Raw genomic sequence first — 24,770 nt, 5'->3', positions numbered from 1 at the left:
TTGGCTGTGTTGGGTCTTCGTTGCCGAGCACAGGCTTTCTCTAATTGTGGCGAGCTGGGGCTGCTCTTTGTTGCGGTGCACGGGCTTCTCATTGCGGTGGCTTCTCTTGTTGTGGAGCATAGGCTCTAGGCGTGCGGGCTTCAGTAGTTGTGGTGCCGGGCTTAGTTGCTCCGCCGCACGTGGGATCTTCCCGGACCAGGATTTGAACCCGTGTCCCCTGCACTGGCAGGCAGATTCTTAACCACCGCACCAGCAGGGAAGCCCTAGAGCCCCAAATTTCAAGAAACCCAGCTTTTGGTTTTTTTCTAGTCCTTTGATTTTACTGTTCTTTTCTCACCATAAACTCAGAAAAAGAAAAACCTATTATGATCAAGGTTCCTTTACTGTCACAGTGATCACATTTTTACTTCTGAGAACACATTTTTACTTTTCAAAAGAGCTATCTCCTGGGCTGGCCCAAGCATATTAAGTGAAAATGAGTCAACATACTCCATTGAGAGGTTATCTGTTCTTTTTTGTCCCAAGGAACTACAAAACTGAATCCCCTTCTATTTCCCTGTATCCTGAACTACAAATTCCTTACCCAAAGACTAAATTTCCTAAGGGGCACAGTACAACTCTGTAGGCACAGCTAACACCTCCAGCAATAAGGAAAGATGAGGCCAACAGAAATTCAAGAAATGATAAAAGACATAGAGAAGGCCTATTAGTTCTTAATAAAATTCTATGATGAGAAAAAGAAAGGAGTAAGAATATAGTTACGTGCCCAGGCCATGGAGTCAGGGTGCCTGTGTTTGAATCATAACTTGGACACTTACTAGCTATGTAGCCTTGGGCAAGTGTCTCACCCATGTCTGTTTCCTCAATTATAAAATATGAAAATAATGACACCTACCTTATGGCATAACTGAGAGGACTCGAGGAGCTAATGCATGAAAAGCACTTAGCACAGGCTTGACATCTAGTAAGTTACTCAGGAGTTGGTGATATTGAGTCTATTCTCATTAGGGCCCAATATTAATTTAACAACTTCAAGTCTTATACCAGGAGGGTAATTTTAGGCCTTAGAAAATCCCTGATAGGATGAGCCTTAGACCCTAAGATCTAGCATTACAGATAAACAATACAACTCACGATACCAAGGTCAAGGGTTCTATCCTCACAGAGCACTCAGAAAGCTGTATCACAGTCTCAGAAAACATGTGTCAACTTAAGCAACCTGCACTTGGTCCAAAGACAGAGGTGGAGAGACAATGCAGAAGTACAAAGAAAATCCATTAACAGTAGCAGAAAATTTCCACAGCACTAACTGCAGACTGTGAAGGGCAGCATGTGCTACAGGGAAGTTTGTGGGTTTATTAGACAAGTTAGTGCTGTGGGCTTAATACACTTCAGACTAAATAAAAAGTCTAATATGTTCTTAAACATTTTTCCCCAGTCTCTTTCTGTGACTTTCCCTGTGTTACTTATCACCCTTGCTTGTTCGATAGAAGCTATAAGTAAAATACTGCCATTACACAATTTTTTTGGCAAACAGTGAATATCTTCCCTTCCCCACACTTTCATCCCACTCCTGCTGGAAGAGGACTACACCCCAGGGATTAAAAGTGAGGGCTCAAATCCCAGCTCAGTCACTTATTTCTAGCTGTATAACCCTGGCCATATCACTAACCTCTCTCCGTAGTCAGTTTCCTCACTTGTAAAACTAGGATAACAACAGCAGGGCTGTAGTGAGGATTACATCAGCTAATGCACATCAAGCACTTAGCAGAGTGAATGGTACAGAATAAGCGGTCAATAAAGGTTGCATGTTATCATCAATACCCTTATTATTAGATTCAAAAAGATTTAAAATACCACTTGCCCATTATTTGGAAAGTTCTTCAGCAACCTTGGAAGGTCTTCTGACAGTCAGTGAAAGCAGCTGTGAGGTGCTTTTCAGTTCTCAATGTCAACTTGTGAACTCTAAGCTTACAGAACCGTTGAAACACCTTTTAAATGTCTCTCTCAAATGTGTGGTGCTTTGTAAAGGTTAAAGATAACAACTGTGTACCCTCTTGTACACGGAATTCCACACTAAGCGTTCTTTCTCGGTGGCCTGCTGAACAGGTACAAATATAATCCAACTCATTTCTCTCTTTTTTGTGTGTGTGTCCATGTGGCATGCGGGATCTTAGTTCTCCAACCAGGGATTGAACCTGCACCCCCTGTAGTGGAAGTGCGGAGGCTTAACTACTGGACCGTCAGGGAAGCCCCGAACTCTTATTTCTCTTAATTCTGTTCCCACGGCCAATGAATGGCTGCTACTGCTGTCAACTCTGCGTTTTTGAAATGAGGAGATGACAAGTGGGCCTTGTGTCATGGGCTTCCTATTACCCACAAATCTTGGTGATTGGTCAGAGGCAATGGCAAGTGACCCTACAGGCACACTCATTTCTTTGCCAATCTGCAAGTTGGAACTGTCTATCTGGGGCAAATTCAGGAAGGCTGTTTATCAATGAGGTGAGAAAGAAGTAACTTGGACAGAGCTGCATTTCAAAACCTAATGAGGGCTTCCCTGGTGGCGCAGTGGTTGAGAGTCCGCCTGCCGATGCAGGGGACACGGGTTCGTGCCCCGGTTTGGGAAGATCCCACATGCCGCGGAGCGGCTGGGCCCATGAGCCATGGCCGCTGAGCCTGCGCATCCGGAGCCTGTGCTTCGCAATGGGAGAGGCCGCAACAGTGACAGGCCCGCGTACCGCAAAAAAAAAAAAAAAAAAAAAAAAAAAAAAACCTAATGAAGTGTCAAAATGTAACAAGCTATAAAAGAATAAAATAAAGGGCTTCCCTGGTGGCACAGTGGTTGAGAGTCTGCCTGCCAATGCAGGGGACATGGGTTCAAGCCCTGGTCTGGGAAGAACCCACATGCCGCGGAGCGACTGGGCCCGTGAGCCACATTTACTGAGCCTGCGTGTCTGGAGCCTGTGCTCCGCAACGAGAGAGGCTGTGATAGTGAGAGGCCCGCGCACTGCGATGAAGAGTGGCCCCCGCTTGCCACAACTAGAGAAAGCCCTCGCACAGAAACAAGGACCCAACACAGCCATAAATAAACAAATGAAGCAAACTGTCAACAAGTAAAAATAAACACTATTATAAAAAAAATAAAAAAGAACCAAATTGAATGAAACCTATGGATAAGGTAGCCAGCCCTTTAATAACCTGGATAACACCTAAAGCTTACCTCATTTTTATATTGACATAGAAACATGAATACTCCTAAGAATAAAAACCAAGAGAATATCTTTCTAACATCTTTAGAACTGAGGCGCATGCAAAATGATGCTTAATGCAACAAGTGAAACGGACTGGATGGCAAAACCTTCCTAAGTCAAAAACTCTGTTATAACGTGCAAATACTTTTAAAAGCTGAAAATATCACCATTCTTTCAGTGTTTGTCTCTCTATCATAGTGATTTCCAATTAGAACTCTAAAGCATCTTTTGCGACTTCCCTGGTGGTGCAGTGGTTAAGAATCCACCTGCCAATGCAGGGGACACAGATTCAAGCCCTGGTCCAGGAAGATCCCACATGCCGAGGAGCAACTAAGCCCACGAGCCACAACTACTGAGCCTGCACTCTAGAGCCCGTGAGCCACAACTACTGAGCCCACGTGCCACAACTAATGAAGCCTGCGCACCTAGAGCCCGTGCTCCGCAACAAGAGAAGCCACTGCAACGAGAAGTCCGCGCACCACAAAGGAGAGTAGACCCAGTTTGCTGCAACTAGAGAAAGCATGTGTGCAGCTACGAAGACCTTACACCTTACGTGCCAAAAATAAATAAATAGATAAAATACATTTTAAAAAAAAGACCTCTAAAGCATCTTTAACGATGCAAGGAGTGTCACAAAACCCCTCCTGTCACCAAAATTTTTTTTTAAATTGATTTTATTTTCTAAAATGTTCCAAAGAATATCTACTAAAAAGAGGATGATACAAGCAGGGGCACAGTTTTACAAAGGCAAATAATAATACAGGATTAACTTCAGAAAGTTTGGGAACTCTTGTTCTACTGGAATGGTTACTACTGGATAAACAAACACACACAACCCTAGATTTCATACTCAATCCGGTTTATAAAAAATAGCAGGTATGAATTAGAACAGCGTGTCTGCTGATGAATTTAGAAATATTTCTAGAATTACAACAATACTCTAGAACGTATCAAGACTCTGAAGTGCAAAATGCAGTAAATCACACGTGGCTAGTATCAAACAGTTTCAAAAACACAGTTTCTGTGGCAAAGAGACTTTTAATATCTTAACTTTTACCTGTGCACTAAACTTTATCAGCACCATATACTGATTTGGAGTAGAGTCTCTGATGATTTTCATTTGTTCAATTACTTCATTAAATGGGGCGACAAACTTCATAAGGTCATGACTGGTCATTGTAGCAGGGACTGTGAGAATACACAGCATGGCACTGCGCCTCACATCTTCTTTTAAGGAGGTCATCTTACTAATAAGACAATAATTAGACTGTCTTGAATAGATGAGGTATAGTTAGTGCAAACAACACTAAGTACACAACTTTTATGTCCAAGAAAAAAAGTGTAATGCTTTATAAATCAAGTTAAACAGCTTGTTATTTTACCTGAAAATACACACTACATGGGTAAATGCAAAATCCCTTAAACATACCTGCAGTGGAGTTTAAGGTAAGCTTTGAAATGTTCTACATTATACCCAGCACTGATATTTTTAATCTTCAGTTAAAGGCTTGTTATGGTTATAAATCTCCATCAGGCAAATCTGCAGTTTGTGTTTTGCTCTCATTAATTTTCTAGTAAGAATTCTCCTTAGATAATGTAGAAGCACAACTCAAACTACGGTCTTCTCTCAAAGGGTCTCAAAGAGAGAAGAGCTCAAAATATAGGAAGGAAAATTCTGAACCATAAGAATGTGACTCTGAAGATTACAGAAAGTGTTGCTGGGTTGGAATAGCTGGAATAGAGGGGAAAGAAAAACCTCCCACAATGCAATTTGCTTTTGAAATGCTGCAAACTCACTTCAATAGCTGTGATCCAAAATGGCTCCCCGAGTATTCTGCTTCCCAGTGGGAACCTAGCAGACAAGTTAGGACAAGGACAGCCTTTAAAGAGATCAGCTACCAATTATCCAAGGAGCTGGTGGCCCAGCTTGTAGACTAGCAAAACCCTTCCTTTCCTTTGGCCTCCAGCAAGCCTTGTTTGGACCACAGAAAGGGGTAAAATGACGTGATGAAATTGCAACCCATTATGTGACTTCTTAGCAGCTTCTTTAGTAAAGACTTGGTGGGAATATGAGTCTACAATGATGTTATGGATCATTTAGAATTTTTCTTTTCTTTTCTTTTTTATCTTCCTTCCTTTCAATTTTCCAATCACCTGCATGCCTACCTTCTCAGGGAATATTTTCCTAGGTATTTTCTCAAGTGAATCTACACAATTCTTTCCTAAGAAGCTTTGACCCAATGTACGAGATTTAACCATATATAAAACATCTAAGAATTCTTTAACACACAGTATATGAAAGTACTATCCCTTTGAAGCTTAAAATACCCACTTCCCTTCAGGGCAAGAGATTTTTCTCTGCCCTGTGGCAAAAAAACAGACAAACTCAAAAGAGAAAAGGATTTTCTTACTTTGTCTTGTATAGATGCATAATACCGTGAACTATTTCAACGGAGGGGTTTCCACTGAAGAACGAAATCTGGTCTGGAAGCTGTTTGGACGGAGAATCAGGAGCAGTGTTTACGCCTTCTTTACTTTGATCTTTACTTCTCTGTGCAGTGGGGGATGCTTCTGAAGACTTCCTGTCTTCCATTGTAGCTTTCAGCTCATCTTTCACAAACCAAAAATTGGATTATAAACTGATAGGAAATATGCTGAAGGACTCTAATCAGATGAAAACTTTGAGTAGAAGAATAAACTTTGGAAGAGAAATTGTAATGTACTGCACTAAGAACTACATTCACAGAACAGCAGAACTGTGGCGGCAACTCAGCTAGGAAGTGCTCTTCACCCGCCGCCCGCCCCAAATGTCATTAACACCCTCAGAGACTCAACAGTAGCCTTTACATTTAGAAGTACCATAATAAGGCAGGTGTCTTCCATCGTGCACTCCTAAGTGGGATAAATATTCAGGGCTGTGAAGTTCGAAAACCAAACCTACCAGTTCTCCACTCTGGAAATGCAATACACTTCCACTCCCCTGGATGGAATGAGCTGGCAGAGCAGGGAGAGTCACAACACGTTTACCTGATTTCAACATGATCTGCCCCTGACCTATGTGGTAAGTAGCTCTCCTCACTGAGCAAAGCTGTCAACCTAGCTTGTTAGGATTGATTTAGGAGAAATATTTAGAGAAGCTGAAATATGGCCTAATGACCTCAAGTAAGGCACAAAGGCAGTAAAAGATAAAAGTAGGTTTCATTGAACACTGCGTATAAAACAGGCAACCGTGGGTTTAGGTTACAAAAGATAGTCTTCTCGGGTTTTAGGAAGCATACCTGGGTTGGCCTTCATGGTCTCAATGATCATATCTGTCATTTCTCGATGGCCAAGATGCTGATGTATGATCGCTGCTTTCTCCCCTGGTGATTTCCCTTCTAAACAGGCTACAGCTGAAGCTAGTGTCTTCTTTTTGATCTCCTCATCAGACATTTCCCCGACTAAAGAACACATGAATGATTAATACCTGATAATAAAACAAGCTCCTTTCTACTCTCAATGTATCCATCCATAGGTTTTCCTTTTCTCTCTGCTGCCCTCCCCCAAGACTGTAAGATGCCTTTGCAGTGGCCATCTCACTCACCTCTGGGGCTCCTGCAGTGCCTGACAGTCAATTAATGCCCGGTGCAATAAACTCAGCAATGCAGGACTGCTCTAGTGAAAACCATGCGCTTTAAAGCAAATGAACGAGATAAAAGCTTTGAGAGTGATTATGCTCAGATGAACCAACATTTTAGTAACACTTGTAGAGTGAAACTGTGTGTTGAGCCCCAAATGAAGGCATCAAGTCCACTAATAAACAAAACTTTTAAAAACTTTTGGGGGTAGTCTTCTTAAACACCCTTATGCTATCATGCCCTGGAAATCCATGATCATTGTCTTAAATCACTAAAACACACAAAAATGGAAAAGGAATTTGGAAACTCGACTGGAATATCCTTAATATAGGCTCTATCAGAGCAGAGATCAGGCCTGTTTTGCCCGTCACTGTATCCCTTGCACTTACAGTGCCTACCACACATTGGAAGCTCTTTAAAGATCTGTTGAATAAATTAATGAATCAATGACTGACCCATGTAGAAGTGTATATGTGGCCTATGTCAATTTAGTTGACTTTCAGAACTCAGTAGCCTATTAAATCACATTCAATCTTTAATTTGCAGCTTCAAAACTCACATACTCAGGGAAGTTTCCAATGACACCATCCCTACCAGCCCCAGGCCCCTTCCCCAAACCAAACACATACTCTTGTAGTAGCTTTCCAAACTCTTTTTTCCTTTCATTCACCACATTTGTCACAGCTATAATTCTACATTTATTATTATTTTTTAAATTAATTAATTTTTGGCTGCGCTGGGTCTTTGTGCAGGCTTTCTGTAGTTGTGGCGGGGGGGGCTGCGGGTGTCTCATCGTGGTGGCTTCTCTTGCTGAGGCGCACAGGCTCTAGAGCGCGGGCTCAGTAGTTGTGGCGCACGGGCTTAGCTGCTCCGCGGCATGTGGGATCTTTAACGACCAGGGCTCGAACCCGTGTCCCCTGCACTGGCAGGCGGATTCTTAACCACTGCGCCACCAGGGAAGCCCCTACATTTATTTTGTAATTATTTACTTCATCTGTCTCCATGAACTGAACTGCTGGTGCCATTAAAGCAAGGACCACATCCCTTTCCGCACACAACTAAAGCTCCAACAGAGAGTGAACATTTAAAAACTATTTCTTGAACGAATGTTGTTGTTAGGTAATTGTTGGAGGTCCAAAGAGCAGAGCCACACCTGCATTCCCCACTGAGGCGGCTGTGTGGCTGGGAATGAAGAGCTCAGACTCTCAAGTCCAGCTCTCCGAGGTAGAATATCCATTTTGCCACTGACAGATGATCGTGGGCAAGTCACTTAATCCCTGGGCTTCAGCTTCCCAGTTCTGTAAAAGGGTCATACACCCATCTAACTAATAGAGTTATATGAAGATAATTAGAAACAGTGCACACGAAGTGTTTAGCACAGTGCTCGGACACCAGAAGTGTACACGTTTTAATTACAAGTATAATTTTTGCTACAGGGCGCTTAAATAAATAGTCTTTCAAAGAGGAACGATTTAATTAAACCAGGGGCCGTCAGCGAGCTGGGGATTCCGTCTTTGCCTTCACAAAACGTAGAGGACACCAACTCGCACAACTCGGCCCCAACCCAGGGCGGAGAGAGCGACGCGCCAAATATAAACAGAGTCCCGATGAGGAGGCACCAGGAAGGAGGGACCGGGAAAGGCTTCCCAGAGGTGACATCTGGGAATACCTCTTAAGGATGGAGGAAATGAGAGGGATCCCAACCACCTCTCGGCTTCCTCCTGAGGCGAAAGCCCTCGTCGCGGCCCTTCCTCGGACCCGGACTCTTGGAGGACAAGCCCCCGGGGCCCAGGCGCGGGCTACGGAGGAGGCGGCAAGGCCGCGGACTCACCAGCGGCGCTGAAGCCGAAGCCGGCGGGGACCGGCGAGTGTTCTGCGAGCTCCAGGCGGATGACAACCAGTGACACACTCATAGGGCAGGCGCTGGTCGGCGCGAGCCCCGGCGGGCTCTGGCGAGGCTGGGAGACGAGCCTTGAGGCCGAGCGGCCTGGGGCGGGCAGCGCCGCCGCCGCGCCTCAGCTGCGCCGCAACCGCCTCTACAGCAGCAGGTCCGGGTGCCACCCTCGGAGCCACAACACCCTCCGCTTCCGCCTCCCGGCCGCCGTCCCTGACCCGTGAGGTTACGCATGCTCGAATCAGCGCGCCCTCTGATTGGGTGCGGAGGCAGGCACGTGACTGGCAGGTCTGCGGGGAGGTGCGCCTGCGCCCTGAGAGACGGAATCTCAAAGAGTTCGTGGAGGTGGCACGTCACTGGGATACCGGAAGCTGGGCCCCCAGTAGGGGAATCGGTGGGTGTGCGACCAGACCCCAGTTAGCCTATCTGAGAGACCTCGCCCTCATCCCAGCTCATCTGACGGCGAGGGGTCTTTGGCTCCGCGAGGTCTCCGAATTGTCCGCGGAACCCGCGTCCTGCAGAGAGCTCTAGCCTCTTTTTGTCCTGTTTGATCTCTCGCTCTAGCTGTAGGCAGGGTTGCTTTGTGTCAGCCACCCTTTACAGACAGGTGCGCTGAGGCTCAGAGAGGTGAATACGCTTCTCTGAGGACCCATCGGGAGTCGGGATTCGATTGCAGGGTTTCTGATTCTGTTAAGGTAGGGCGGTGGACTGGTTAAGCGCCCAGAGCTGGAGATACATCTGGGGGTGAATGAGATGAACACGCAGTTCCTGTTATTATTGAGTAGACCCTGTTCACCTGTTTTGTGACCTTGAGTTAGATTTTGCGTAAAGTTGGGATAATATCCCTATACAGCGGTGATGATGAAACGAGTAGAGCCTGTGGCTCTATTTACATCAGTTTTTCTGAGAGACAGCATTCTTTCCAGTACCTCAGACTGCCTTTAGCATGTAGACATGGAGCGCCACAGTCAATACATATATGGCACATATGTGACAGAACGCTGTTCTAGGTATATGCTACCATTACATGTAAGGTGTGTTACAGCACGTCGTGGACGTGTAGGTGTGTGGACTGTATATGCATATAATGTGACCAAATGATATTTATAGCTTGTGACTGCACCCTATGAATTAGTTTCAGTATACACTGTTTATATCAGTGTTTCTCAACCTCTGCACTGTTAACATTATCGGACTCGATAATTCTTTGGAGTGTGTGTATGTCCTATGCTTTATAGGATATTTAGCAGTATCCCTGCCCTGACCCACTAGATACCAGTAGCATGTCCCAAGTGGTGACTACCAGTTGGTGACTACCAGACATTCCCAAACGTCCCGTTGGAGCCAAAATTGCCCCCACTGACCGTCTGATTTTTGTGAAACTGCATATGCCATTTGCACCTGCTATATGCATATAATATATGAGACCTCATGAAGTTTTTTAAAATTATTATTATTTAAAAATTTTTTTGGCCACGCCACTTGGCATGTGGGATCATAGTTCCCCAACCAGGGATCAAACCCGTGCCCCCTGCAGTGGAAGTGTGGAGTCTTAACCACTGGACCTCCAGGGAAGTCCCTTATGTGAACTTTTTAATAGTATATTACAGTAGTAGATAACATTTAATGGTGTGCCAGGTACTAGCTTGAGTGCTTTACACACTTTATCTTATGTAATCGTAACAGCAACTTCATGAGACAGGTAGTATAATTGTTCCCATTTTAACGGAAGAGGAACCTGAGGCTCAGAGAGAGCCACTTGCTCAGGATCTCACACTTAGCAAGTGGCAGAGCTAGACTTTGAACCCAGGCAATCTGATTGCAGAGCCAATACTCAATCTCTACTAAACTATCTCTTTAATATGTGGAAACATACACTACGTGTGCATATTTATGAAAGCATAATTTAGATAGCAAATCTGCATCGTCATACTGATCTCATTATGAGAGACAGAGAGAAGACATATTCTTTACGGTACAGGAGGAAAATGCCAGTTGCAGAGAACTGCATCTCTAGAGATGGGAAAATTGGGCTTGTTACACTTCTTTGTGGCTGCCAATCACTATGCCTGCCCCCTATGTTCCCCTATTTTCTTTTTTTTTAATCTTTAAATTTTATTTATTTATTTTTGGCTGTGTTGGGTCTTCGTTGCTGCGCGCGGGCTTTCTCTAGTTGCGGCGAGCGGGGGCTACTCTTCTTTGTGGGGCACGGGCTTCTCATTGCAGTGGCTTCTCTTCTTGCGGAGCATGGGCTCTAGGCACGTGGGCTTCAGTAGTTGTGGTACGTGGGCTCAGTAGTTGTGGCTCTCGGGCTCTAGAGTGCAGGCTAAGTAGTTGTGGCACACAGGCTTAGTTGCTCTGCGCCGTGTGGCATCTTCCAGGACCAGGGCTGAACCCGTGTCCCCTGCATTGGCAGGCGGATTCTTAACCACTGTGCCACCAAGCAAGGTTATCCCCTACTTTCTGAATCATCCAGTTTATTCATCCTTCCAACTCATGTTTCTACTGAGCATGTGTTATGTGTCTAGGCACCATGCTAGGTCCTAGGGGATGGATATACAAAGATGAAGTAAGATAGGCCTTTCCTTAAGGAGCTGATAAGTAGAGGAGCATATAGAGTTGAAAACAGGAACTGTGTGATGGGGTAAGTGCCCTAGTGAAGGTATGGAGAAGAAGCAATGAGAGTGAAAAAAAAAAAGTAGTTTCAGAATCTTCCAGGAAAAAGAAAGACTAGCCTCTCTAGAGGAGGTAAACCTGAGGCTGTGATGTAAAAAATAGTGTAAATTTACCAGCAGATAAACAGGTGAAGACATTCCAGTCAGTGGGCATGTACCACGGAGGTACCAGGAGGTATGAGAAATCACAGCGCTAACCTGCTCCAAAGAGAGCATTGGGAAGTGGCTAGAACAGAACTATCATCTCTAGTTGGAAGGAAGAAGCAAGGTAGTCGTGGGAGCGTTGCCCACTTATCCATTAGCAGAATTATGAGGAGGACAGTGTCCTCAATGAGGATGAAAGTCAGCCCTTTAGGTCCAGAGACAGATTTCATCTCTGTTAAGCCCTCACAGAGAATGTGTTGACACTTTTAGGAGCCTATAAATAAATTTCTCCTTCCACCACTAACTTTGGCCATGGCGTAGGAACGTAGGTAAAACCCAAAATGCAAATCAGTCTTTACATTTTTCATTTCAGCATTCATGCCCCAATCCAGCAAATTTCCAATTACATAAGAAGCACATTATATTATCTTGAACATTTGCTTCTTAAGAATCCTTTCTTTAGGTGGCTGTCTGGCCAGATACAGTTATTTGATACCTTAATAAAGAATGGCATCACAAATACTTCTAAAAAAAAAGAAAAAGAATCCTTTCTTTAGGGACTTCCCTGGTGGTCCAGTGGTTAAGACTCGGCGCTCCCAATACAGGGGGCCGTGTTGGATCCCTGGTCAGGGAACTAGATCCCGCATGCCGGCGCTAAAAATTCTGCATGTCGCAACGAAGATCCCACATGCAGCGCAGCCAAATAAATAAATAAATAATTTTAAAAAATGAATCCTTTCTTTAGAATCTTACAGAGTTTATTTAGTCCTTATGGTGGCACTGAAGTGACTCCCATGAACAGGCAGGCTGTCTTACCAACCTGTTTTGCTCTAACTTGCTTCTTAGTAAGCTTTTTAACCATAGACATCGCATGAGAAGCTTCAAGATTTTCAAGTGGAACTGACTGCAAATAGAATTTGGTTTAATTATTTTGTTTTTTTCCCAGGTTTTTATTTCAGACTTACAGAAAAGTTGAAGAATAGTACAGTGATCTCTCATATACCCTTCATCGTGTACCCTTCACCAAGATTGATTAATTATTAACATTTTGCCACATTTGATTTATGTCTATACATGTTTATATATCTATATACACGTGTACCTGTTATGTGTATTTTGGTTTTTTCCCGAACTTTTTGAAAGTAAGTTTAGAAAAGAGGCAATGGAGAACAATCAGGAGGACATCGCCCTGCTCTGTAGGAGGGGTGATGGTATGGTGGCATCGCGAGCGCTAGGAGGAGGTGGGTACAGGGCATCCTGCTCATTGGTCTCTTCTGGTAGCCAGAAGAGGTTTCATGAAGGAAGTGACAGGTAAACTACAGCCTAAAGGACAATTTGCAATTAGCCACGTAACAGATGGAAGGGAGCATTCAGGCCAAGGAAACACCATACCCGAAGGCCTGGCAGCAGGAGGAGAGCATCATGTGTTTGAGGAAGCTGCCGTGGACCTGAGTGTCCCGATCACCCAGGTTAAGGTGAAATACGAGGGAGAGCTGCGGCCGAAAGGGGAGAGGCAGAACTCAGAGGGCCTTTTCAGGCAGGTTAAGGAACTGAGAGTTTATCTTGAGGACGGGGGGGGGGGGGGGGGGGGGGGCACTGGAGGTTTTAAATGGGGTTAGGATATGATCAAATTTGCAATCTTGAATGATAACTGGTTGAAGTGTGAAGAAAGAATGAGGTTTGAGAAGAGGCAGGGGGACCAGTTAAGGGGCCGTTGCAAAGGTCCGTGGTTGAGATCACGCAGTGAGAGTGGAGAGAGGTAGATGGAGAGCTTCAGGAGGAGGGATGGGCCGCGCACAGCACCCGGAGCGGAGGTGTCTGGCTGGAGGACTGAGGGAAGTCGGGGTGAATCCAGTTTTCCAGCTTGGGCGGCTGGGAGAACGGTGGAGCCCTTTCCTGAGCCAAGGAACTTAGGCAAGGAGTGGTCAGGGAGGGCGGAGATCCTGCGTTCCTCTCTGGTGGTGTCTGAAGCGCTGGTTGGAGGTCAGAGGAGGTGTACAGGTGCCACCCTGAGCACCAGGGCGGAGGTCTGCTTGGAGGCAGTGACGGCAAACTATGTCCTGTGCCTTCTCCGCAGCCTCGGCCCCAACATGTGCCTAAGGCGGCTTTTGCAGTCTGCACAGCTCCAGCGGGCTTGGAGGGCGGTCTTCGTGAAACATGGCCAGGGCAGGCACCAGGGAGCCTGGCGATGGACACATTCTGGAGGCGGCACCTACAGAGCAGTGATTTTTGACATGGGCGGAGTTCTCATTCCTTCTCCAGGGAGAGTGGCTGCAGGTGAGCTCTTCATTCTACTTCACCTTTGGAGACTGCGGTGGGTAGGGGTGGGGGAAAGGAGGGTGGTGAGGGGAGATGGCAGTGTGTCCCAGTGGGAGCTATACTTGCTCTTCATCAAATTCCAAGCAACAGTTAGTGGCTGAGTATCTTGGGCAAATTATTTAATTGCTCTGAGTCTTAGTTTCCTCATCATTAAATTACGGCTGATGATAGTACCCACATCTTTGGGGTTGGAGGAGGGTTAAATGAGACTATTCATGGAGGGCACTTGATTAGCAGGGTGAGTGCTTGGCTCATCTGAAATTGTCAATAAATGATGAGCTGCTATTGTTGTTAATGTTATTGGTGGAATTTAACTACCTTTCCCTGAGAACTACTTCTGAATCCTGACATTCTCTCTGCCCGCCCCCCCACCCCTACCCCATCCCCGCTTTGATCATAGCCTTTCCTTTTCCACCAACCTCCCTTCTAAACCTGCTTTTGCTACTACAAGATCAAATCGCTAGGCTCTGATCCTTCCTTTTTCAGCCCCTCCTTTTTACCCACTCAGTTCAACTGACTTAAGTGTGATTTGTTTGGCTTGAAGTGTTAGAAAACCTAACAAAACAGTGACTGAACCAAGACTGAAGTTAATTTCTTTTGCACGTGAAAGTCCAGGTGTGTGGTCTGGGCCAGTGTGTTGCTCTGTGATGTCAGCGCCCTGGGCTCTTTTCATTGTGTTGCTGTGCTGTGGGTGCACTTCATTTCCACTTTCACCGCATGGGTCAGGCTTGGCTGCCTCACTTTCTGCCATCACATCCCATTCCCAATCAGCAGGAAGGAAAAAGGACCAAACAGCTGTCCCTGTTCTTTTGACTTACTGTGGTTGCTGACTGGGCAGTTTTCTATGCTAAATCAACCCAGCTTCAGGTTTTCTGTGCCCCTGGTTGCAAAATTACCCAGCTCTGCTAACTGGTTAGGTGAGCTATTTTTTTTTTTTTTTTTTTAGCTCCAGCTGCAGTTGAGCCCTCAGCCTCTCTATTCCTCCACTCATATTCCTCTTGCATTCACTACAGGGCTGTTCCAAACTCCCCCCAGAACCATCATACTTCCCCAGACCAAACCTTCATACTTGGCAGACAGCCAAGTCTCCTCTTACAGAGAACATAAAGATTACTTGGCAGGAATTTTTTCAGCTTTCTCCAGAACATCTTGAGAACCTATTCACTCCTTCCCACTGCCACTGCCTCTACACAAATTAGATTCCTAAATTCTCCCGCCTGCACTGGCATATCAGCCTCCTAACTCCTAACTCTACCTCTGGCCTTCTTGGTTTTGCACGCAGTGCCTGGAACTGCCCTTCTGAAACACACATCTTATCCCTTCCCTCTCTTGCTTCAAATCCTTGAGTGCCTGCATTTTTTCACTTAGATTAAAACCGGAAGCTTTACCTGGTTCCAGGGCCTCTCACAACCAGCTCTCATGTCCTCTTGTCACACCATTTCCTATGTATGCCCACATTTCAGCTACCTTGGACTACCTGATGCTCTTTAAACTTGTTAAATGTATTTATACTCCTGTGCCTTTGCAAGTTCTGTTCTCTCTGATCAGAGCTACCCTTCCCTGCCTCCTCTGCCTTTTCAAATCCTGCTCATACTTTTAAATGGTATGTTATTCAGCAGTGCCTGGAATCTTTGGAGCACTTAGTAAGTCTTGTGGTTGTTGTTATTATTGACTTGTGTTTTTATTTTATATTTATGATGTTTTTGCCATGCCAAAATTTTCACTTTTGATGTCATCAAAATCATCTGTGTTTTTCTTTATGGCTTGCATTTTATGAGACTAGGCTAAGGAAGTCTTTTATTTCTTCACGTTCATAAAGACGTTGCATATTGTTTTCTAACTTTTAGAGGGTTTTTATTTCTGATTTGGGTATTTAGTCTGTTGGGAATTCATTTTTGTGATGGTGAGAAACAGGGATTTAATTAAATTTTTTCTATACAGAAACTCAGTTATGCCAACCTCATTATTAAATAGTTGGTGCTGAAAGGATATTTTTTTTTTTTTTTTTTTTTTTTTGCGGTATGCGGGCCTCTCACTGCTGTGGCCTCTCCCGTTGCGGAGCACAGGCTCCGGACGCGCAGGCTCAGCGGCCATGGCTCACGGGCCCAGCCGCTCCGTGGCATGTGGGATCTTCCCGGACCGGGGCACGAACCCACGTCCCCTGCATCGGCAGGCAGACTCTCAACCACTGCGCCACCAGGGAAGCCCTGAAAGGATATTTTTAAAAATACAAAGATACGCTGTATAGCACAGGGAACTCTCCTTCACTTTGCTGTATAGTAAAAACTGGGAACTCTCCTTCACTTTGCAGTACAGTAGAAACTAACACAATATTGTAAAACAACTTACCCCAATAAAAAATAAATAAATAAATAAAAGTGCACCTAAAAAAAAAATAATAATACAAAGACAAATTTCTTACTGTCACCTCCACCCCTCCCTGGTCAGTCCTAGGCTTCATTGGTTATCATTGTGAAAAGTTTGTTTATCCTTCCAAAAATTGCCTATATATACATGAGTGTGTGTGTGTGTGTGTGTGTGTGTGTGTGTGTGTGTGTGTGTGTGTAAACTGTGTCTACACAGATTGGGTCACACTGTACACACTGTTATGTACCTTTCCTTTTTTCTGACCCAGTAGAATATCTTGCCAAATTTTCCACATCAGTAGGCATAGGTCTAGTTAAGGGATTAGCAAACTATTTCTGTCAAGGGCACTAGATGGGCTTCACGAGCCATACAGTCTCTGTATGACTTTACTATTGGAGCCAGCAACAGCCATAGACAATAGTAAACAAGTAGGTGTGGTTGTGTTCCAATAAAACTTTATTTACAAAAACAGATGGGAGACAGATTGGGCCCCCAGGCCATAATTTGCCAACCCTTGGCCTAGTTTATACATTTTAACATCTACGAGGTGTTCCATCATATGGATGTACCATGGTTGATTTAACAAGCCCTTTAGTAACGTGCATGTAAGTTTCTAGTTTTTATTGTGAGCAGTTCTGCACAACAGCCGTGTACATAATCTTTGCTTACTTTTATAAATATATCTGTGGGAGAAATTCCTGGAAGCAGAATTACTACATCAAATGTAAATGTGTATTTAAAATGTTGCACTCCATAGAGGTTGTATTTGTTTACACCCCCATCAACAGCATAGGAGAGTGCCCCTTTCCTTGCATGCTTGCCAGCTCTAAGAGCCTAAAAAATGCTCTAACTTTAGTTCTAAAATTAAAGATGTATTATTATTATTATTTGGATTCAGTTTTAAAAGTCCTGTTATTCTCAAAAGACATACTGAATTGGTCACATAGGTGATTTCTGAAGAATGGGATTGCTTTGTCATTTAACTTTCTTTTTTATACCTTTCTACATTGTCTGAAATATTTTCAATGCACAGGTACTACATTAAACAAAAGATATGTGCTAATGTATATTATTGATATATCTTAGATATAATTATGAATGCTGTATATATTTTTGCCCCATAGCAGGTATATTATACAAAGAGAAAACACCCTTGTACAAGAAAAAGTAACCCCTGTCCCAGTGTTCCCAGTATACACAATAATAATCCATCCACTGCCTTAGCTCTTTATGGACAGAATTTTGTTCTTTATTTCTCAAAGACAGCGCCCCCACAGGTGAATGTCTCAGTGTGCCTGCTACACTGCTCTGAAGGATTACTACGGTTTACAAAATGAAGGGCTTGTCTTGGAGTGCTGTCAGAATCTGCTTTATTCCCTAATGCACTTCCTTACCATGTGCCATGACTGTGTGAGTGACCTAATATATATGAACCAGCCAATGAGAGACCAGGGAAGAAAATTCGTACTGCAGTGTCCAGAGTCATCTCAAAGTGGTGGTACGGACCTGACGCTTGGCACCAGTGTCCCCTCAGTTACACAGATTATTATTGCTGTTCCTTTGGAGGTCCAAGCTGAGATTTTCCATTTCCTGAATTTGTCTGAATTCCCAATGGAACCCACTTGGCACCACAGTGATGCCACAGGAACTTGTATGGTACTTCCCCTGCTCCCCAAACCCCAGCTATTTGTCCATACATTACTGTTTCACTTACCATATGTTTTACTTACGGTAGAATGGGAGGTACAGAATCATATCCCTTCCGGAACTATATTGAAGGCCTTGATCTCAGGTGGCGAAAATGGGCCCTGGATGAAATTTATGAGAGCAGAGATAACAACAGAGGATTTCCTACAAGAATTTGGGAGACTTTGCTCTGAAATTGTGAGTGATAAACATACTTGAATTTCCATATTCTTTTTGCCTAGAATAGTGGATGCAACACTTATCCATTAAGTTGGTTAAACTAAAAATAAAGAAGGGAAAACCTAATTACCTGTTATAAGATTTTAAGCTATTTCTTCCATCCCCAGGTACTCAATTTTAACTACACGAATGAAAAAGTTAAAATATTACGTACTAGGCCTCTCCATCAGTTACTGTTCATCTGAAGCTGGAGTTGTATAATGGCTTTGATCAGAAAGCTTGTTTAATGCAGTAATAACATTGAGCCTTTCTCTGGAAAGGCTCTGCATTCTAAGCTCTTTATTTGTATTAACTCATGTACCTTCACAATAACCCTGCTAACATACAATTTAAGATATAATAAAGTTCTGTGGATAGATGGTGGTTTTGGTTACATAACAGTGAATGTACTTAATGTCACCCAAAGTGGTTAAAATAGTAAATTCGATGTTATGTGTTTTTACCTCAATTTTAAATAAATGAATAAATATTTAAATATATGTATAGAAAACATTCTGCTAAGTGACAGAAAGAAGCCAACCCAAAAGACCACATATTGTATGATTCCACTTATTTGAAATGTCTAGAACAGGTAAATCTATAGAAACAGAAAATAGAGTTGTTATTTTCTAGGACTGGGAGTATTGGGGTGTCGGGGGGGAATGGGTAACGACTGCTAATGGGTATGGGATTTCTTTTCAGGGTAACGAAAATGTTCTAAAATGGATTGTGTTGATAGTTGCACAACTTTGTGAATATATTAAAAAGCGTTGAATTTTACAGTTTAAATGGGCCAGTTGGGTGGTATGTGAATTGTATTTCAATAAAGCTGTTGTAAAATGTGCGTGTGTATCAGAATAGCAGACTTGGCCTTGCAGATTTTGAAACATGATAAAATAAGAGTTTTCAAAACCCACAGAGATTGAATTTAAAAACACAAAAATTGATCAGAAACTGACACTCAGTTCGTAATGGTGAAGTTGAGGCAATGCAGAATCATCAAATGTCTCTGGATCATTAAAAATTAAGTTACATCTGCTTAATACACTTATAGAGTTTAATGTACCTCTTAGGGTCTTCTGAATCTTTTTAAAATTGACAATGAGTGAGTGAAATAAAGAACTCATTTAACTGGAATACTGATATAAATAGCTCCATTCCCTAACCACTGTAACTCTAATTCTAAGCCACTTTTTACAACCTTATATACAAAGTTCTGCACAAGGGCTGAGGGAGGGAATTCCTTTTGGCAGCAAGCCAAAGGCCTGGGGTCCTACACCAGGTAGTGGTAGGAAGCCAGGAATATGTGTTTTTCTGTGTCAGTGACAAGCTGTTCTTACTCTTAATGATGGCTGGTTCTCCTCTCCCCTCCCCCATTCTTAGTCAAAGACCTCCGTGCCCCTGGACTCCTTTTTCTCTCTGCTGACCAGTGAGCGAGTGGCAAAGCCGTTCCCAGTGATGACTGAGGCCATAACTCAGATTCGGGCTAAAGGCCTTCAGACTGCAGTCTTGAGCAGCAATTTTTATCTTCCCAATGGGAAGAGCTTTCTGCCCCTGGACCGGAAACAGTTTGATGTGGTAAGTGATCCGGAATAATCCGAATCAAGTCTGTGTCCTTGCTTCAGGATGCAGCATTAGTGCTTCCTCTCAGTAGATCTGGAGTGAATGGGTTTTTTATTCACACACTTGACTCAGTTAGGACTAAACGTAACAGGTGGGAAACAAGACTTGTAAAATATCACTGAGCTCTCAGCAAGGTCAGTCATTTATGGGCTTTGATAACTGATTGAAACCTCAGCTTTCAAGACTCCCTTTCATTCTGGAGTTGAACCTTAGTCATCAGATAACACATGCACTTTCATCAGCCCTCACCTCTTAACGGGCCCTTTGACCTTTTCTCTTCAAAGACCAACCCCATTGCCCTCTATTTCTATGGCATTAATCCTTAGACCAGTGCTGTGCAAACAAACCCACTGCAGTAAGGGAAATGGCCAGTATGGTTGCTACTAGTCACATACGGCTATTAAACACTTGAAATGTGGCTAGTGGCTCTGAGGAATTCTATTTCATTTCAACTTAAATGTAAATAATCACATATGGCTAGTGGCTACCGTATGGGACAGCACATGAAGGCCTAGACTATGAAAGTACCTGAGAAGATTCCGAGTCAGGAGATGGTCTTCTGTGCCAGGAGGTTACTTCTGTGAAAGACTCCCCATTTCCCTAAGAGAAAGTATAGCGTTATCCTGGGACAGATATGAATTACTGAATTATTGACTTGCCTAAACTTCATTCGGTTGGAAAACACTTTCTCATTAAGCAGTGACTGTGTGCCAGGCTCTGGCTAGGCATGAGGGGATACTGTATTCAGTGTGACGGACACAAGCCCTGCCCTCTGGAATATGCATTTGCCATATTTCAGGTTGTCAGTCGCTACATGTGGCTAGTGGCTACTGTGTCGGACAGGACAGTATAGCATTTCCATCATTGTAGAAAGTCCTATTGGATAGTGCTATTTTAGAACGTCAAATCTAGTTGGATTGACAGGCAGAAAATTCAGGGCACAAATATGGAAAATTAACGACCCAACCTAATGCTCTTTTCACCTCCCACCTCCTCATTCCTCCTGTACAAAGCCAGTCAGAGATAGAGTTCTCCTCCCTCTGCACAGCTGCCTGGCTCCTTGCCCACTTTAATTGTTGGTTTCCCCGCTTGTCCACAGCATAGCCCTCCTCCAAGCATCCTCCCCTTCTGGTGCTCAGGGACCTCAGCCGGATTTGAATCCTGTCTTGCAGCTTGCTATAAGCAGTAGCTTTGATTCTCTGAACCTCGGTTTTCTCACCTGTAGTTCAGGAGTAGGAATTTTCTTTGTTTAGGGTAGCTGTGTGGATCCCAGAGTATAATGCATGCAAAGCACTTTACAGAGTGCCTGGCAGATAGGTAAGTATGCAATACGTTGTAATTATTTTCAGAACTTCCTTCCCTCCAGTGTGGCTATGGGGATATATCTTCATCTGGACAAAATCAGTTGGCCAGGCTCGTATTGGGCCCTTCAACTATGTAGGGACTTGTGAGCTTCTTTAAAACAATGGACTTGTTTATTCAGGCTTCACAGGCTCTCTGGTGTGTGCTTTTCAGATCCATTTTCATATTCTATGTCTGCAGGAGACCTGGAGTTTTGAAAATCTGTTTCCTCAAGAGCAAGGGTTTACATTTTTGTTCTCTAAAGCTATAAGGAAAAAAATTATTTTGGTAGAAGTAAAGCTAATGGAACCATTCCTGTGATCCCCATCATCCCTGGAGGCTGTTCCTGAACTTTTCAATGTCACAGAAATCTGTTTCTTCTGACGTGTATGTGGCTTTTAAATTTTGTTCATCTACTTTGTTTTTGGTTTTTTTTTTTTTTAGTATGGATGTTTTATATCTGAAATTTTGCTTGTGTCCAGGTGTAAGCAATGGGTAATGTCTTTTTTTGTGTTTTTTTTGGCTGTGTTGGGTCTTAATTGTGGCACGCGGGCTTCTCTCTAGTTGTGGCACGTGGACTCAAGAGAGCACGGGCTCAGTAGCTGCCACACGCGGGCTCTCTAGTTGTGGCGCACAGGCTTAGTTGCCCCGTGGCATGTGGGATCTTAGTTCCCCGACCAGGAATCAAACCCATGTCCCCTGCATTGAGAGGCGGATTCTTAACCACTGGACCACCAGGGAAGTCCCCATCTACTTTGTTTTTTAAGTAAAAACTTTTACATTATTATTTTTTGTGTGTGTAAAGAACACATGATGTAAGACTTACCATCCTAGGGGTTTCCCTGGTGGCGCAGTGGTTAAGAATCTGCCTGCCAGTGCGGGGGACACAGGTTCGAGCTCTGGTCCAGGCAGATCCCACATGCCACGGAGCAACTAAGCCCGTGTGCCACAACTACTGAGCCGGCGCTCTAGAGCCCGTGAGCCACACTACTGAGCCTGCGCACCACAACTACTGAAGCCTGCGTACCTAGAGCCCGTGCTCCACAACAAGAGAAGCCACTGCAGTGAGAAGCCTGTGCACCACAGCGAAGAGTAGCCCCTGCTCACCGCATCTAGAGAACGCCCGTGTGCAGCAACGAAGACCCAACACAGCCAAAAATAAATAAATAAATAAATTTATTTTTTAAAAAAAGTAAATAAAAAATGCTAATGTAGTACAATGAAAAAAAAAAGATTTACCATCCTAGCCATTTTTAATTATACAGGACAGTAATTTTAGGTATATTCACATTGTTGTGAAACACAACCCCAGAAATTTTTCATCTGGCAAAATAGAACACAAGAAGTCCAGGGATCTTATCCAGTTTAAATCTCAGGAATTTTTTCACTTCTGCAAATGTACTCACCTATGAGAGGAGGTGTCTGCTTGGCAGACTTGGCCCTGACCCCCAGGGTTTGCTCCCCCTCTCCTCCTGTCTCGGCGGGTACAGCTGTGCTGCTTTCCTGTCGCATGATGCCTTTATTGGTGTCTGAAACACCTGGCTTCTCTGCTACCCACTGTTGACATTTTCTTTAGAAGGAGCTTCTTTGTCTTCTTTTAGCTCATTCAGGTCCTTAGGAGACCAGGAAGAGTCAGTAACTTATTCAGAACATTTATTTGTCTGAAAAGGCAGTTCTCCTCTAACCTTGAACAATGGGAGTTTGGAGGAGAGGGAGGGGCCCTCGGGTTTGTCCTTGGTCTTGGAGAGCGAGGGTCAATTCAGGAGTGACTGAGGGAGTTAGTTCTATTCTTTGGGCAGACCAGAGGGTATTGGTTACAGGCCTCTATGGACGTTTTAGGCCTGCTCACAGGAGATCAAGCCATGGGGACAGTGTCAGAGGACTTGGGGTTGCTGGGTCAGAGGTAGCCTGACACTGAGACAGCTTTTTCAGGGTTCTCCTGAACCCTCAGCAGCACCCCACCAGTTCTGGATCAGATACAGGTTGAAGCAAGGCTGTCAGGATACAGGAGGCTCTTTGCATGAAAGGGAACCATGTCTGCCACTGACGATCTCTTTGGTGTTAGCCCTCCTGTGGGACTTATCTGTCTAGGCTGAGTACAGCTGTTTGTTTTTTAACTTCTGAAATATGGACATTAAAGTCATGTTTCTTTTATAACAGTAAACAGTGCCTTCTTTCTGAGAAAATGGTGAAATACTTTCCCTAAAACTGAAATGTGCAGCTTTTCTGTGCATTCACAATACCTAACATTAGCAAACTGCTATGTCATTTCGGAACACACTGAAGTTCACTAAGTTTCCCAGCTACCGTTAAGATAGGTAAGATGGGGCTTCCCTGGTGGCGCAGTGGTTGAGAGTCCGCCTGCCGATGCAGGGGACACGGGTTTGTGCCCCGATCCGGGAAGATACCACATGCCGCGGAGTGGCTGGGCCTGTGAGCCACGGCCACTGAGCCTGCGTGTCCGGAACCTGTGCTCCGCAACGGGAGAGGCCACAACAGTGAGAGGCCCGCGTACTGCAAAGAAAAAAAAAAAAGATAGGTAAGATGGCTGTTAAGTGTTCCCAGTTTCCTGACGATGAACCTGAAGCCCATAGTGCCTTCGCTGTTTGCACAAGGTCACTCACTGTGTCTGAACCAGAACTTTGCTTTTCTGAATCTTCCCTCAGGTTGTAACCCAGTATTTCCAACTCACTCCTCTTAAAAAAGCAACATCATTTTATATCATGACACTCTTAAGTTACTTGTTATAACAAATCTCCACTGCCTTCCTTCTGCTCTGCTTTTCAGAAAATATACTGGGTGTACGTGGGAACACTACTTTTAGGGACATTCATCTCTCCTTCCTGTCCCTCCCTCTCAGGTTGTGGAATCCTGCCTGGAAGGTGTCTGCAAGCCAGACGCCAGGATGTACAAGCTGTGCTTGGAGCGGCTAGGCCGGCAGCCTTCTGAGTCCATCTTTCTGGATGATCTTGGGCCAAATCTAAAAGCAGCTGCCAGCCTTGGTATTCACACCATTAAGGTAAAGGTCACTGGTTTTTGAACCCCTGTTGTGCCCCAGGCACTAGTGTAAGCATCTCTACGCAGTCCTCTTACACTCATAGTTGCAGTTGCCTCTGGTGGTTTTCAGCCATGCTGCCATAGTCTTTTTATTTTTTATTGATTATGAAATCTAGGTGACTAGCCACTTGTATTTTCAATAGGAAGTAAGAAGGCAGAATGAGAAAAGAGTTACACGGGGAGGTGAATGGCAGGCTTAAGACATTTCGGGTGACTGCTCTGCTGGCCTGGTGATGCGGCTCTGGGTGGGGACCCAGCAGCTACCAGACACACGGGCCACCCCAATGCTTTGAAGCAGGAGAAGCCACGTAGGCGGTGGGGGTCTCTGTCTAGCTTTCTGCGTTTGAGTTTTCGTTATTAGCTGACGGGCCCGTAGGGACAGAGTGGACACTACACACAATATTCTGCCCTCCTGGCACAAGGGAGTATCATTCACTCTTAACCGGCACTCTTCCCAGCAGATAAGAAAGTTTAATGTGGTTAGGAATTAAATGGGAGGAGGAAACTCATTCTGAGGCTTTCTCATGAGCTGACTCCCCTGGCTGCAAAGTCCTTGCTCAGAGAACTGACTTCTTCT

The 24,770-nt window shown here is 44.3% G+C and overlaps 2 protein-coding genes across 4 annotated transcripts in view; one reads left to right on the top strand and one right to left on the bottom strand.

Moving 5' to 3' along the window:
• The window catches only part of BRAP (BRCA1 associated protein), a 37,937-nt gene extending 28,985 nt beyond the window's left edge, over nucleotides 1–8,952 (bottom strand). The window contains exons 1-4 of the mRNA XM_060121056.1: nucleotides 8,700–8,952; nucleotides 6,530–6,691; nucleotides 5,663–5,861; nucleotides 4,309–4,498 (exon numbers count right to left, since the gene is read on the bottom strand). Of these exons, the coding sequence (XP_059977039.1) occupies nucleotides 4,309–4,498; nucleotides 5,663–5,861; nucleotides 6,530–6,691; nucleotides 8,700–8,781 (633 nt within the window). The 5' untranslated portion in view covers nucleotides 8,782–8,952. The remainder of the gene's footprint in view (nucleotides 1–4,308; nucleotides 4,499–5,662; nucleotides 5,862–6,529; nucleotides 6,692–8,699) is intronic.
• Nucleotides 8,953–9,060: 108 nt separating this feature from the next.
• Nucleotides 9,061–24,770, top strand: part of ACAD10 (acyl-CoA dehydrogenase family member 10) — a 47,535-nt gene continuing 31,825 nt past the window's right edge. For all 3 annotated transcript variants that reach the window (XM_060120973.1, XM_060120974.1, XM_060120972.1), the window contains exons 1-5: nucleotides 9,061–9,156; nucleotides 13,659–13,858; nucleotides 18,003–18,151; nucleotides 19,556–19,750; nucleotides 23,997–24,155. In XM_060120973.1, the coding sequence (XP_059976956.1) occupies nucleotides 13,672–13,858; nucleotides 18,003–18,151; nucleotides 19,556–19,750; nucleotides 23,997–24,155 (690 nt within the window). In that variant the 5' untranslated portion in view covers nucleotides 9,061–9,156; nucleotides 13,659–13,671. The remainder of the gene's footprint in view (nucleotides 9,157–13,658; nucleotides 13,859–18,002; nucleotides 18,152–19,555; nucleotides 19,751–23,996; nucleotides 24,156–24,770) is intronic.

The sequence above is a fragment of the Lagenorhynchus albirostris genome, chromosome 14 (genome assembly GCF_949774975.1).
Source record: "Lagenorhynchus albirostris chromosome 14, mLagAlb1.1, whole genome shotgun sequence".
NCBI lineage: Eukaryota > Metazoa > Chordata > Mammalia > Artiodactyla > Delphinidae > Lagenorhynchus > Lagenorhynchus albirostris.
The sequence above is the reverse complement of the archived record's forward strand: the minus strand, read 5'-3'. Positions and strand labels throughout refer to the sequence as shown.